The 15,949-nt window shown below is 48.6% G+C and overlaps 1 protein-coding gene across 1 annotated transcript; it reads left to right on the forward strand.

Moving 5' to 3' along the window:
- Positions 1 to 5,440: 5,440 nt before the first annotated feature.
- On the forward strand, positions 5,441 to 9,755 carry LOC111256086 (disease resistance protein RGA2-like; the record flags this gene model as incomplete). The annotated part of the gene is made up of 2 exons (XM_022823650.1): positions 5,441 to 5,506; positions 9,228 to 9,755. Coding segments are annotated over exons 1-2 (561 nt in total), but the record flags the coding sequence as incomplete, so codon positions are not given.
- Positions 9,756 to 15,949: the final 6,194 nt, after the last annotated feature.

Consider the following 15,949-nt stretch of genomic DNA (forward strand, 5'->3'; position numbering starts at 1 on the left):
GTCGGGGAACGTCCGAAACCGTGAAAATGGCCCCCAAGCCCGTTTTCGGCCAAGAAAACGTGTGCTATAGGTTGAAAACGTGGGTGATCGTCCGAAGTTGTGAAAATGGCCTCTTGACCCTTTTTGGCCAACAATACGTGTGCACTTGGTCACGTGAGCCCGAATACGGTCACAACGGCAACCGGGATAAAAAACGTGGGGATGGTCCGAAGGTGTGAAAATGGCCGCCGGACCCGTTTCGGGCCAAGAATACGTGTGCTATAGGTCACGTGAGCCCGAATACGGACACGCCGACAACCGGGGTTCAAAACGTGGGTGATCGTCCGAAGCTGTGAAAATGGCCTCTGGACCCGTTTTTGGCCAAGAATACGTGTGCTATAGGTCACGTGAGGCCAAATACGGTCACACCGGCAACCGGGGTCAAAAACGTGGGGATGGTCCGAAGTTGTGAAAATGGCCGCCGGACCCGTTTTGGGCCAAGAATACGTGTGCTATAGGTCACGTTAGCCCGAATACAGACACGCCGACAACCGGGGTCGAAAACGTGGGTGCTCGTCCGAAGCTGTGAAAATAGCTTCCGGACCCGTTTTGGGCCAAGAATACGTGTGCTATAGGTCACCTGAGCCCGAATACGGACACGCCGACAACCGGGGTCGAAAACGTGGGTGATCGTCCGAAGTTGTCAAAATGGCCGTCGGATCCGTTTTGGGCCAAGAATACGTGTGCTATAGGTCACGTGAGCCCGAATACGGACACACCGACAACCGGAGTGGAAAACGTGGGTGATCGTCCGAACCTGTGAAAATGGCCTCTCAACCCATTTTGCACCAAGAATACGTGTGCTATAGGTCACATGAGCCCGAATACGGACACGCCGGCAACCGGGGTCAAAAACGTGGGTGATCGTCAGAAGCTGTGAAAATAGCCTCCGGACCCGTTTTTGGCCAAGAATACGTGTGCTATAGGTCACGTGAGCCCGAATACAGACACATCGGCAACCGGCGTCGAAAACGTGGGTGATCGTCCGAACCTGTGAAAATAGCCTCCGGACCTGTTTTGGGCCAAGAATACGTGTGCTATTGGTCACCTGAGCTCGAATACGGACACGTCGACAACCGGGGTCGAAAACGTGGGTGATCGTCCAAAGGTTTGAAAATGGCCTCTTGACCCAATTTTGGCCAAGAATACATCTGCTATAGGTCACGTGAGCCCGAATACGGTCACACTGGCTACCGGGGTCAAAAACGTGGGGATGGTACGAAGTTGTGAAAATGGCCGTCGGACCCGTTTTGGGCCAAGAATACGTGTGCTATAGGTCACGTGAGCCCCGAATACGGACACGCCGGCAACCGGGTCAAAAACGTGGGTGATCGTCCGAAGTTGTGAAAAATCGCCACCGGACCCGTTTTGGGCCAAGAATACGTGTGCTATAGGTCACGTGAGCCCGAATACGGTCAGACGGACAACCGGTCTCGAAATCGTGGGGGAACCTCCGAAACCGTGAAAATGGCCCCACAGCCCATTTTCGGCCAAGAAAACGTGTGCTATAGGTCACGGGAGCCCGAATACGGACACACCGGCAACCGGGGTCGAAAACGTCGGGGGAGGTCCGAAACCATGAAAATGGCTTCCGGACCCGTTTTGCGCCAAGAATACGTGTGCTATAGGTCACGTGAGCCCGAATACGGACACACCGACAACCGGGGTCGAAATCGTGGGGGAACGTCCGAAACCGTGAAAATGGCCCCCCGGCCCGTTTTCGGCCAAGAAAACGTGTGCTATAGGTCACGGGAGCCCTAATACGGACACTACGGCAACCGGGGTCGAAAACGTCGGGGGAGGTCCGAAACCATGAAAATGGCTTCCGGACCCATTTTGGGCCAAGAATACGTGTGCTATAGGTCACGGGAGCCCTAATACGGACACTACGGCAACCGGGGTCGAAATCGTCGGGGAACGTCCGAAACCGTGAAAATGGCCCCCAGGCCCGTTTTCGGCCAAGAAAACGTGTGCTATAGGTCACGTGAGCCCGAATACGGTCACACCGGCAACCGGAGTCGAAAACGTGGGTGATCGTCCGAAGCTGTGAAAATGGCCTCCGGACCCGTTTGGGGCCAAGAATACGTGTGCTATAGGTCACGTGAGCCCGAATATGGTCAGACGGACAACCGGGGTCGAAATCGTGGGGGAACGTCCGAAACCGTGAAAATGGCCCCCCGGCCCGTTTTCGGCCAAGAAAACGTGTGCTATAGGTCACGGGAGCCCGAATACGGACACTACGGCAACCGGGGTCGAAAACATCGGGGGAGGTCCGAAACCATGAAAATGGCTTCCGGACCCGTTTTGGGCCAAGAATACGTGTGCTATAGGTCACGTGAGCCCGAATACGGACACACCGACAACCGGGGTCGAAATCGTCGGGGAACGTCCGAAACCGTGAAAATGGCCCCCAGGCCCGTTTTCGGCCAAGAAAACGTGTGCTATAGGTCACGGGAGCCCGAATACGGACACACTGGCAACCGGGGTCGAAAACGTCGGGGGAGGTCCGAAACCATGAAAATGGCTTCCGGACCCGTTTTGGGCCAAGAATACATGTGCTATAGGTCACGTGAGCCCGAATATGGACACACCGACAACCGGGGTCGAAATCGTCGGGGAACGTCCGAAACCGTGAAAATGGCCCCCAGGCCCGTTTTCGGCCAAGAAAACGTGTGCTGTAGGTCACGTGAGCCCGAATACGGTCACACCGGCAACCGGAGTCGAAAACGTGGGTGATCGTCCGAAGCTGTGAAAATGGCCTCCGGACCCGTTTTGGGCCAAGAATACGTGTGCTCTAGGTCACGTGAGCCCGAATACGGACACGCCGGCAACCGGGTCAAAAACGTGGGTGATCGTCCGAAGTTGTGAAAAATCACCTCCGGACCCGTTTTGGGCCTAGAATACGTGTGCTATAGGTCACGTGAGCCCGAATACGGTCAGACGGACAACCGGGGTCGAAATCGTGGGGGATTGTCCGAAACCGTGAAAATGGCCCCACGGCCCGTTTTCGGCCAAGAAAACGTGTGCTATAGGTCACGGCAGCCCGAATACGGACACACCGGCAACCGGGGTCGAAAACGTCGGGGGAGGTCCGAAACCATGAAAATGGCTTCTGGACCCGTTTTGGGCCAAGAATACGTGTGCTATAGGTCACGTGAGCCCGAATACGGACACACCGACACCGGGGTCGAAATCGTCGGGGAACGTCCGAAACCGTGAAAATGGCCCCCAGGCCCGTTTTCGGCCAAGAAAACGTGTGCTATAGGTCACGTGACCCAGAATACGGTCACACCGGCAACCGGAGTCGAAAACGTGGGTGATCGTCCGAAGCTGTGAAAATAGCCTCCGGACCCGTTTTGGGCCAAGAATACGTGTGCTATAGGTCACGTGAGCCCGAATACGGACACGCCGGCAACCGGGTCCAAAACGTGGGTGATCGTCCAAAGTTGTGCAAATCGCCTCCGGACCCGTTCACGTGAGCCCGAATACGGTCAAACGGACAACCGGGGTCGAAATCGTGGGGGAACGTCCGAAACCGTGAAAATGGCCGCCCGGCCCGTTTTCGGCAAGGAAAACGTGTGCTATAGGTCACGGGAGCCCGAATACGGACACACCGGCAACCGGGGTCGAAAACGTCGGGGGAGGTCCGAAACCATGAAAATGGCTTCTGGACCCGTTTTGGGCCAAGAATACGTGTGCTATAGGTCACGTGAGCCCGAATACGGACACACCGACAACCGGGGTCGAAATCGTCGGGGAACGTCCGAAACCGTGAAAATGGCCCCCAGGCCCGTTTTCGGCCAAGAAAACGTGTGCTATAGGTCACGTGAACCCGAATACGGTCACACCGGCAACCGGAGTCGAAAACGTGGGTGATCGTCCGAAGCTATGAAATGGCCTCCAGACCCGTTTTGGGCCAAGAATACCTGTGCTATAGGTCACGTGAGCCCGAATACGGACACGCCGGCACCGGGTCAAAAACGTGGGTGATCGTCCGAACTTGTGAAATCGCCTCCCGACCCGTTTTGGGCCAAGAATACGTGTGCTATACGTCACGTGAGCCCGATACGTCTGACGACACCCGTGGTCGAAATCGTGGGGGAACGTCCGAAACCGTGAAAATGGCCCCCCGGCCCGTTTTCGGCCAAGAAAACGTGTGCTATAGGTCACGGGAGCCCGAATACGGACACTACGGCAACCGGGGTCGAAAACGTCGGGGGAGGTCCGAAACCATGAAAATGGCTTCTGGACCCGTTTTGGGCCAAGAATACGTGTGCTATAGGTCACGTGAGCCCGAATACGGACACACCGACAACCGGGGTCGAAATCGTCGGGGAACGTCCGAAACCGTGAAAATGGCCCCCAGGCCCGTTTTCGGCCAAGAAAACGTGTGCTATAGGTCACGTGAGCCCGAATACGGTCACAGCGGCAACCGGGGTCGAAAACGTGGGTGATCGTCCGAAGCTGTGAAAATGGCCTCCGGACCCGTTTTGGGCCAAGAATACGTGTGCTATAGGTCACGTGAGCCCGAATACGGACACGCCGACAACCGGGGTCGAAAACGTGGTGATTGTGCGAAGGTGTGAAAATGGCCTCCGGACCCGTTTTGGGCCAGGAATACGTGTGCTATAGGTCACGTATAGGCAAGAGTACTTTGGCACAACTAATTTACAATGATGCACAATTCAAGAAGTATGACCACCGTATATGGGTTTATGTGTCCCGGGATTTCAGTCTAAAGAAAATAGGAAGCTCTATAATTTCTCTAATTCCAACAGAAGGAGGCCGGCAGAATAGGGATACACTGGAAGCCATAAATCAGTGCCTAGATAACTTACTAGGTGGCAAGAAGGTTCTTATTGTTTAAGATGACTTATGGGAGGAAAAGGACATTGAGTTGGGGAAACTGAGGAGTATGCTTCAGGTGGGCAAGAAGGGTACTACCATAGATGTCATAGTAACCACGCGCAAGGAAGACATTGCAAGGAAAGTTTCCACATGTACACCATACAAGTTGCAGCCTTTGAACGATTATACATGCTGGGAAATAATTAAGAGATATAGTAGGTTTGAAGATCAACATTACCAAGAAAGATTAGAGAAGATAGGATTGGACATTGCAAAGAAATGTGGAGGTGTGGCATTAGCAGCTCAAACACTTGGATACATGCTACAGTCCAAAGACCTGTCCGGATGGATAGAAATAAACAGCAGTGATATCTGGAATGAATCTTTTGAAGATAATGGTGGTGTGCTACCGTCCTTGAAATTAAGTTATGAAAGGATGCAACCACAGCTAAGGATATGCTTTTCTTATTGTGCCATATTCCCAAAAGGCCATAATATTGCTAAAGATGATTTGATTCACCAATGGACTGATCTTGGTTTTATCAAGCTATCGAAGGGGAAGGAATACACCAGGCAACTTTTGGGCATGTCCTTCCTTCAAGTTTCAAAGTTGCCCAAGGTAATGTTGAAGTATATATAACTACCAGAACGTACACTACCCTTGCCTGCTGATTGATCTGTTCCCATATTGGTTGTTTTTGCCTACTACTAGTCATTACGACAACTCAATTGATGACATTTGACATTTTACTATTATCGGGTATGGAATTATAATATTATTTCCATGGGTAATCTTTATCCTAAATTCAGTTAAAGTATAGGTAAGGTGTGGGAGCACACTACTACCTATTCTTGAGTTTTCCACATATATTACTAAAAACAATTTTCTTATTTACCCTGCCTTCCCACATGCATAGATTATGGGCTTCTTGCCTAGTTGGAGGAGTCTCATGTATCTTTGAACCACACGTGGAAACACATTTGCACATAGGCGGTGGTTCACATAAGGAACCACTTGTGAAGATACCATTTATATAGGTGGATGGGAATATTTTCCTATTTCCTATTCCATAGTGCATTTATATAGGTGGATGGGAATATTTTCCTATTTCCTATTCCATAGTGGGATTGTACATGGAAGGATCATGCGAGAGGGCAGGTCATGGTTCTGAACTTAGGAATTTGCACGCGTGCATATTTCACATGAAAAATACATGTAAAGCTGGATAGTCGGGTCGGCCCAGGTGCAAAAATGATTTTTTTTCAAATTTTTTATGTTGTTTCTAGTAGATGTTTATATCTTGTTGCCCATTTTTAACTTGTAAAAACCCACATTTTCACGGGCGTTCAGCTGTAGGTGCTTGCTTAAACCCTGTGCGAAGGGGTTACCAACCGACTATACAAATGTTTGATGTAATAGTATCAACATGTCTTTAAGTATCTAAGAAATACACTAAATCATTGTTAAGTCGAGGTGGGGATGGTTAGTGAACCGATATAATTAGTTAAGGGATCAATTTGTATCAAGTAAAACATAAAAATACTTAAGGAATAAAAAAAGGAAAAGTGCATTTTTCATCCCTCAAGTATAGCAAAAGTGTGACATTCATTGTTTATGTTTCATTTGGTGTAAATCAGCCTCTTAATTTACTAAACCCATGCATTTATCATCCCCACCTAAGTTCGATAATAGTTTAGTGTCACATAAGTATACCATCAATTTAGGCCATGTAATCATCTTACTAGTCGCTGCTTAGCTATATCTAATGTTGAGTCAATTGCTATAATAGCTCAGTTTGAATCAGTTCTGTTAATTTTGACAATAATTTATATTTGATAGGAAGTTTAGAGGATTCATTAATTTTTTATTGGTTTTATATCTTCGGCAGATAATTTTGTGGTATAAACCGTCATTAGATGGCATTGAACCATTGTCAAACTTAGGTGTGGTTGATTTTCACCAAATGAAACATGAGAGATGAATGTCACACGTTTGCTATACTTGACGGATGAAAAATACACCTTTTCCCCAAAAAACAGTTTCCTTTTTTAACAAATTGGCAGGGGAGTCCCCTACCTGTTTCATTTCCAATGAAGTTACAAAGCTCACAGGCTCAAAGAGAAAAAAGGGGGGAGGAATTAAAAGTTACAGAATTACTCATCAAATTATCCAAGGAAAGCTTCGCTGTCGTGTTCTTCTCTGAAATCCAATCTCCACTTAGCCATAGACCTGTTGTGTTCTTCTCTGAAATCCAATCTCCACTTAGCCATAGACCGAACACCATTATCAAAGATAATACTGTTGCGATGAAACCAAATGCACTAGCTAGCAATGATGATAATCTCCCTGAAAATGGTTGTCCCAAAATTAAGTCTGCCTGAATGATCATATCCAAAGGGGTAATAATTAGTTTTAATGGTAATAAAGTACTTCACCAGTCGCATAACTCGCAAAATGTACAATCAAGACCCTAAACATTGCTACAGTATGATACGAGTCATGGGGTTGTGGACTTGTGGTGCTCTGATTCAGCCTACAGCATAGAGGAAGGGAGCTGCTACCTGCTGGCTTGCCTATTAGGGGTTTCATGGAGAAAGAACGATGAGAGAGAAGAGGTAGTTTTGCTTGCTTCGATGTGGTGTTCAAGGCACTGGAGGTGAGTAGGTAGAGCAACAATGGCCGAAGCTTGCAGGAAATGGTAGAGTCGGGCTGGTGGTTGCCACAAAGGTGCTTGCCCTTTTGTCATTGCAGGCATGTGCATAGGACGAGTGCCTCTTCCTTCCTCCGTAACCCATCTTGGAGAGGTAGTGGTCAAGCTCGACGGGTACCTTAGCAGTGTTGACACCAGCGGCTGCAGCAAGCGGCAAGCTGGTGACCGGCTGTGTAGGAGCTCACCTCCCAACTAGTAACTGGTCGTCGAGGCCACACATGGCACTGAGACTTGGAATTGGATGCGTGCATGGTCACTGAACATGAGAGCAACCCATACAGCATTGGTAACAAGCCGAGCATGAGATGGGCCAGAGGAGAAGGGGATGAAAGCACTAGTAGAGAACCGACTTTTGATCCTCCCCCTCTTAATCCGGTTTAATCTAGGTCCGAGAGAAAAGGGGGTGCTCGGAGCTTTACTCCCGGTTATTATTTACAAGTGGAAATAAAGGTCTCCTTTTATCCCGGTTTGTAAATTAGCTAGCCGTGGGGGAGAGGGACCTTTTAGTCCCGGTTGAAAAACTCAGTTACCACCTTTTAATCTCGGTTTGTAAAACCACCCAGGACTAAAGCCCATGACACCAACCGGGATAAAATGTGATATTTTATCCCGATTTTAAACTCCAACCGGGATAAAAGGATCCCCAAAAAGGACTAAAGTCCTTGCACACTTTTTATCCCGGTTTGTATTACAAACCGGGATAAAAAGGTCACCCGCGTGTGGCTGGAAAAAGGGTTAAATCCTTCGTACCCTTTAGTCCCGGTTTGTAATACCAACTGGGATAAAAGGTTGTCTTTAGTCCCGGTTGGTTTTACAAACCGGGACTAAAGTGTTCCCCGCGAGTTAATACAAAAGTATTGCATCCCGTATATAGTTAGATGTGGTGTGTAGGTGGGATGACAAGGAAGCTACGTACAAGGCTTGAGGTCGTGGGTTCGAATCCCACAGACCACGCACGCGCATCTTTCGTGTGAAAATCACGTGACTTGTGACTTGCGCGTGTGGGGGGCCTCCCTGGGACACCCGTGGAATTTAATTTTTTTTGCTTTTTTTTTGCAAAACTATTTATTCTGGTTTGTGTTACTAACCAGGATAAAGGGGGGCCTATCCCGCGCCTGGCGTGGCAACCCCTTTAGTCCCAGTTTTGTTTTACAAACCGGGACTAAAGGTTGTTTTTAGTCCCGGTTGAGGCACCCGGGACAAAAGACACCCCCTTTTGTCTCAATTGCTTTATGCCGGATTGGTTTCCAGGAGAATTTACGCCTTCCCAACCAGACTGTTAATCAGTTTTCTACCACTGAATGGAGGGAGGATACGGTGGGAGGAAGAGAGAGGGGAGAGAGAGGAGAGATGGGCCCAATACATGGTCCCCACATGTCGATCGGGTCCTTTTCCTAGCATAGTATAAACAACATATCAAGCAGGTGGTTTAACTGGAGATAGATGATTTGTGACTCATATGGTACAATCAGCAAGTTTTATTTGGATCTGATTGTTCATTTTGCTACTTCGGGACAGGGATGACATAACATTACAATTTTGAGGACCGATAGTATGTTTTACTCTTTTAATAAGTAATATTTCTTTGGTGGAGATATGATATGCAGTATGGTTAACTTATCATTTCAGACTTCGGGAGATTATATGGAGCGGTACACTATGCATGACCTGGTGCATGATCTGGCAACATTAATCATGGGTGATGAGTTAATTGTTTCTAATGTTGCATCGAAGAATAATAAAGCATATAGCCAGAAATATTGTCGCTATGCATCGGTTACCAAATATGACCAGGCAACAAGGTTATCCAATGTTTTACCCTCAAAGGTGAGGGCACTTCATTTCTCAGATAGCGTCAAGCTGGATCTCTCTTATGGGGCATTTTTGTTTGCAAAGTGCTTGTGTATTTTGGATTTTAGTGGATGCTCTGGTATACTATTGCCAGCCTCTATTGGGCAACTGAAGCAGCTGAAGTACCTTGCTGCTCCACGAATGCAAAATGTTGTTCTCCCAGAGTTTATGACTGAGCTATCAAAACTGCAGTACCTGAACCTGAATGGATCTTCTCACATTTCCACACTACCAGAATCAATGGGCAAGCTCTGGTGTCTGAAATATCTGGGTTTGTCAGATTGTTCTGGCATATCAAAATTGCCGGTATCATTTGGTGATTTAAAATGTATGATGCATCTTGACATGTCAAGTTGTTCTGGGATAAGAGAACTGCCAAATTCACTTGGTAATCTCACAAATTTGCATATCTTGATTTATCTGAATGTTCTGGTGTCAAGAAAATACCTGAATCTTTGTGTGGCCTCACACATCTCCAATATTTGAACTTATCATCTTGTCGTTATATCACACGGCTGTTGCCTTCAAATCCCGGCACCCGTCACCGGAGAAGATGAACAGCACCCCTTGGAACCTAGAACACAGACAAAACACTCAAGAATGCTAATGAACGCTCATGAACATGAGTAACACAGCTCAGTTTTGGTGCCAGACGAACCGACGTTTTCTGGACTCCATCGCTCAATATAAAGATCCGAAATACAAGTAGATTGTGGCCCAAACACACCACGACGCTGCGATCCCCTCGCCTCCGCATGAAACACGCCATCCCACGTTTCAGAGACTTGGCCATCACCCCACCTAGTCCTACGACTCTGCTGAAAGAAAGGAGAGCCGGTGCATGAACACATGCATCAACAGCCTGTACAGACGCTCAAAGAATTGAGTTCCTTTATTCTAGCTAACTAACAATGACCGAGCTTGTATTACCCAACAATCTCCCCCTAAGACATGCTCGGTCTTCACCTCAACCTGACAACTCCGATTTTGTCACGAAGCTCACAGAACCGTGCTCGCCCCAATGACTTTGTCAGAATGTCAGCTAGCTGCTCCTGAGTGCTCACATGTTCCAGGCTGATTCTCCCATCTTCCACACACTCTCTGATGAAATGGAATTTGGTGTCTATGTGCTTGCTCCTGTCATGCAGCACTGGATTTTTGCTCAAGGCAATTGCTGATTGATTATCCATCTTCAAAATTGGCTGCTGAACATTCTCCCCTGCAATGTCACTCAGCAGCCTCCTGAGCCACACGGCTTGGCATGCCCCAGCTGCCCCTGCCATGTACTCGGCTTCACATGTGGATAGAGCCACTGTCTTCTGTTTTTGAGAACTCCATGAGATTACCATCTCTCCCAAGAAGAAGATTACCCCTGCAGTACTTTTCCTCTCATCCACATCTCCCCCCAAATCACTGTCAGAGTAACCAATGAGTCTGTTGTCTCCTTTTGTAAGCTTTGGATAAACAAGCCCATAATCAATAGTGCCTGCAATATAACGCAGTAGGTGCTTGACAGCTGCAAGGTGTTCCTGTCTTGGCTTCTCCATGAACCTACTGACATACCCCACAGCGAAAGAAATGTCTGATCGTGTATGAACCAGATACCTCAAACTCCCAACCAAACTGCGGTACATTGTTGCATCCACTTCCTCTGAAGTGCTTTTGCTGGACAACTGCAATCTGACCTCCATTGGTGTACTACAAGGATTGCAATTCACCATTCCTGCCTTCTCAAGCAGCTTCTTTGCATATGCAGGTTGTCCCAGAGTTATACACTTGTTCCCCTGCTTGACTTCAATCCCCAGATAAAAAGACAAGAAGCCAAGGTCACTCATCCTGAAAGTCTGCCTCATCTCCTCCTTGAATGTCTCTACTACTGCTGAATTGGCACCAGTAATAATAAGATCATCCACATAGACTCCAACCACTACTCTAGCCTCTCCAGCACCCCTGGTGTACATTCCATGCTCACTTGCACACCTTGTGTTGGCGCTAGAAATCGGTCAACCGAATCCCAGCGTCCGACACACGACCCGGGAGAATCTGCTTAGCTCCTGTTCGGGTGAATGCCCTGGTGCGGTTCGCGCGGCGTGCCAGCCAATCTGTCCTGTTGATTGGCAAGGAAGAATATGTGTCAGGTCCAGAAATCACAATCGGCTAAGTTTCCGATCTTGAGAGAGCTTATCAGCGAATCGGTCGATTTACTGTAATAAAGAAATCGGCTATAAGGCAGCCTGATCTCTGTAGCCTTGTAGACAGGGAATTACTAAAGTAATAGATACAAAGCTATGATAACAGCACTAGGAACAGATCTAATCGGCAATAGATAAATTTAATAACAGAAGGTAAATGAAGCCGAAACTACCGATTCCTAGCTGGATAACTGGTGATAAAACTAGAACAACAGGCAAAAACCCTATGATTCTAGTAAATATTGATAACTAGTGAATAAATCTAAATGAAACAACAGCGATACGCCCGAAGTTAAAGCTTAGATATTACTCGATAAGCGGAACTTACAGAATCGGCCGGAGATCAAGATGATGCAGCCCTGCCAACCCACACGAACTCGTGAAAAAGAGGAAAGTAATGGCGAAGTCGCCTGCTTGAAAGTAAGTACGAGGAAAAAGTAGCTTGTTGTATTGATTGGTTGATGATTACAGATTTACAAAGGTAGCTATTTATAGCCCCGTACAGATAACTTCTTAACCGACTAGAATTTTATCCCTAATTCAAACAGAAAACGAATATCTACAAGCACGATTCGTGCTAGGTTGGTTACTCCACGCTTCATGGGCTGACCTCCTCCTCATCCTCTTATTCCTTTCCAAGCCCATACAGGCCCAATTAACCCATCCTCCTAACCGGCCGATTCCTTACCGACAAAAGGCAACCGATTGGGACTCCGGCGCATTCGGCCCGAGGCGAGACAGAAGTCATCGGCCGATCTCGTACTGTAGCACCATTCGACCGATTCCCAACTGTGCCTCTCTGATTCCCTCTCTTCTTGGCGCCGATTACTAGTGACGAAATCTGGCGTCAACACATGCCCCCCAGTTTCGGAGTAAAACATAGTCTTTTACTTCGAAATTCTTTATAACCTCCCCTCCGAAACGGCCGCAATGAAAATATCCTTCCGTTTCGCGGTCTTCCAGCTGATCATTGCAATCTTTTCAAAACGGGCGCCCACGACAGCCACTACTCCCGAAAAACTCGAAACGCCGGCGCGGTGAAAATTCCGTTTTTACCCCCCTTCAGGCATCCTTTAAATAGCACTTCACCCCGCACTTCATCTTCAAGCTCACGTCTCTTTTCCCAGCACACGCGCCTTCTTCTTCCTTCAGCATCTTTCCCTTGCCGCCGAAGCTTCCTAGCACCACCTCCTGTTACTTTTTCCTCTTCTCCTCCAATGGCGGCTCCTTCCGGCAGCTCTCCCGCGCGCGATGTCCCAGAAGTAGCACCTTCGGCGGTGGTGACGACAGTCGTTGCTCCATCCACAGAAGAAGGAGCTTCATCGGAGATCCCAATAGCGATCCCCATCGCGGCCCCATCGTCCGCATCTGCACCGGCAACCACGTCGATCACTCAGAACTTCATCCCAGAGGTAAATACCGAATCCTTCTTCTATCGGCAATACATTTACCTTAGATATGTTTCTTACTTTTCTACACTCCCCTTTCCTTTTTTAGGTAGTTAGGCATCGAATTACCATTCACCTTACAGGAAATCCCGGCCTTGTTTGTCTCGGACCTATGGGAAACCCAGATCCAATAGATCTTATCAATTTGGAAACCCACAGGATACCCTTCAAACTGTCTGATATGGACTTAGATCAATGGCTGGGTACTTTTAGGTCCTGGCTGAATGAAACCCCAGGTTGGAGGGAGTGGTACCAACGGGTAGCCGCATCAAAGAGCGTCTCATGGGAAGAGCTCAAAATCGGCCAGTGCATCAACCTATCCTTATCCCAGATGGAGAAAAATGAGCCGTTAGTGATGGCGGCTTCTTATTTTTGGTCTGATGCACTTAATGCCTTCTTATTTGGGCACGGTCCTATGACCCCAACACTAGCCGATGTGGTCCTGTTGACCGGCCTTGACATATCTTCCCCGGACACACCCTACCACCTTCTAGCCGCAACGTCACATCGGCTGGACACAAGGGGAATCGGCGGGTGGAAGGGATTTATCAGAAGTAATAAGAGGACCGGGACTGTTGAGAATAGAGAGCACACGGCCTTCTTGATGATGTGGTTAGAAAAACATTTCTTTTGCGGAAGAGCCGCCGGCCCGTCAACCAATACCTAGGCTTTAGCTGAAGCGCTGTCCAGAGGAAACCATGTCCCTCTTGGGAAACATCTGCTAGGGGCCACGTACCACATGCTCCACCAAATCGGCATCAGACTATCCAAGGGAGAGCCGATCGGCAATCCAGGCGGACCCTGGTGGTTCATCAACTTGTGGCTGAACCTTTATATGAGCAAGATCACTCAGCAGCAGGTGGACCGCATGATGTTCCCCAACATCGAATCGGCAGAAGACCCTACCGAACGTCGCCGATGCATGTCCTTTGGTGAAGCGGCATCAGCTTTCCCAGGTTGCATGTATTCTGCTACAAAGGTAGCCGAGTACTTTCGATGCTTCTATAATGGCTTTAATGAAGATGCAACCATTTGGTTTCCTTATCAGCGTGATGACCCGGTCTTTGAACTCCCAACTTGCTTTGATTCGACTACCGGCCGATTTGATGAAGAACTCTATGATAAGTTAATCAAGCCAGGACTCCTGCCGGCCAACTTTTTCTCGGGGAAGGATGCCCCTACGTATGAATTCTACAACCCCTCCGTTGCAGCACGTCAGTTCGGCATGGGTCAGCTGCCGATTCAAGTGTATTTTGCTGGCCGAATCAAGTTTAGAGATGAGCTCACCTCTGGTCTGGATTACAGTCGATTACGAGACCGAATTCCGGACTCCAGTACCATTGACCTGAACGACTGGCTAGTAGCTCCCTTTGCTGTCCAGCCGTTCAAACTCTGGTGGGCCGATTGGAAGCAATTTCTCTTCTGCAATTCGGCATCGGCATACTGCAACCTCCTGGACCCAGCCAACATCGACCCGAACGCCGAGGTACTTTACTTAGCCGATTTTTATTCCTCTTAACGTGACTGAGCACTAATGATTTTACTATTTCTTTTTAGGCCGAGAATCGAACTCCTCCAACACACAGCCGTAGCGGACGGCTAATAGAGAGTCATCCATACACCACTTATCCTCTTATCGGCTATGATGCTCCGTCCGTAGACGTGATTGCTGGTCGATCGAAACAAGTCCAGAAGAGGACCACCAAAAAAACCAGTCGTCAAGTCCGAGCTCATATAGAATCGGCGGATCCTCCTGTGCTCGTATCGGCAGAGACTCCGGCCGCACCACCCTCTCAGGTCATCCAAGATGTCGATACCCAAGCTGTCGCGCAAGCTGGGGCAGCTGCCGCGTCATTGTTATTGGAGGCCGTTCAGGTAAACCCAAGTTTTATTCCTTCCGATTGTTGTTCTGATATTAACCCTTCTTATCTTTAGACTGCACAGAGCACTCCTATGGAAATACAACAATCGGCAGCAACCCAACCGGCCATCGGCGCACCCCCGCTTCCATCCATTGAGGTATAGTACTATTTCACCGATTTCCCTTGGTATTTGCATAATGTACTTATTCAATCCTCTGACATAGGTCGTCGGCACACCAAGCGTTCCCCAACCACCGGTCTTCTCTCAGGGAGCTGGCCCAACCACCGCACCGATTGTTGTGGAATCTTCTTCATCTGATGAACCCATGGCGCAGTCCCCTGAGCAAGGCGTGACGGCCTCCCAAGTGCAACATGAAGAAATTCGCTTCAAAGCGGTAAGTTATGTTCCGGCTTTCATTCAGCAGATTTACTTTTACTCCTAGCCGATTTATTCTTCCTTCTTATTATCTCCAGGAACAAGACACCCCCGACAACAGCCTCTTTTCTTTTGCGGTCGCCCTCTCTGATGATGAAGAAGTTGCCTCTTGCCAAGTTGCCTTGAGCTCCGTTCCTGATGACGTCCGAGCCAAACTTTCCAGCATCCGATCCCTCCTTCAAGGGGACATCGGCCGACTAGTAGAAGATGCTTCACCGATTCGGCAGCTCTTCAGTGACGTCAGCGGATGAGTACCAGAAGAGGTGGAGGAGGCCTTGGCGCCGGCGGCTTTCATTGAGTCTATGAGGATCCCGGTCTTCAGAGCCCTTTGTCACATGGCCGATCGCGCCAAGCTGGCCAAGACTCGTGAAGAGGAGGATGCGTTCAAGCGCCAAGCTCAAGAGGCGCATCGGCGTATCCATTTTCTGGAGGACTCCCGTCCGGGGATCATCGGTGAGATAGATCGCCTCAAGCGTCGGAGGGCGGAGCTCGCCAAGGAGATGGAGCAAGTGACCAAGGCAATCAGTGCCGAAGAGAAAAGGCTTCAAGAGCTCCCTTCTGT

Source organism: Setaria italica, unplaced genomic scaffold (assembly GCF_000263155.2).
Source record: "Setaria italica strain Yugu1 unplaced genomic scaffold, Setaria_italica_v2.0 scaffold_34, whole genome shotgun sequence".
NCBI classification, from domain to species: domain Eukaryota; kingdom Viridiplantae; phylum Streptophyta; class Magnoliopsida; order Poales; family Poaceae; genus Setaria; species Setaria italica.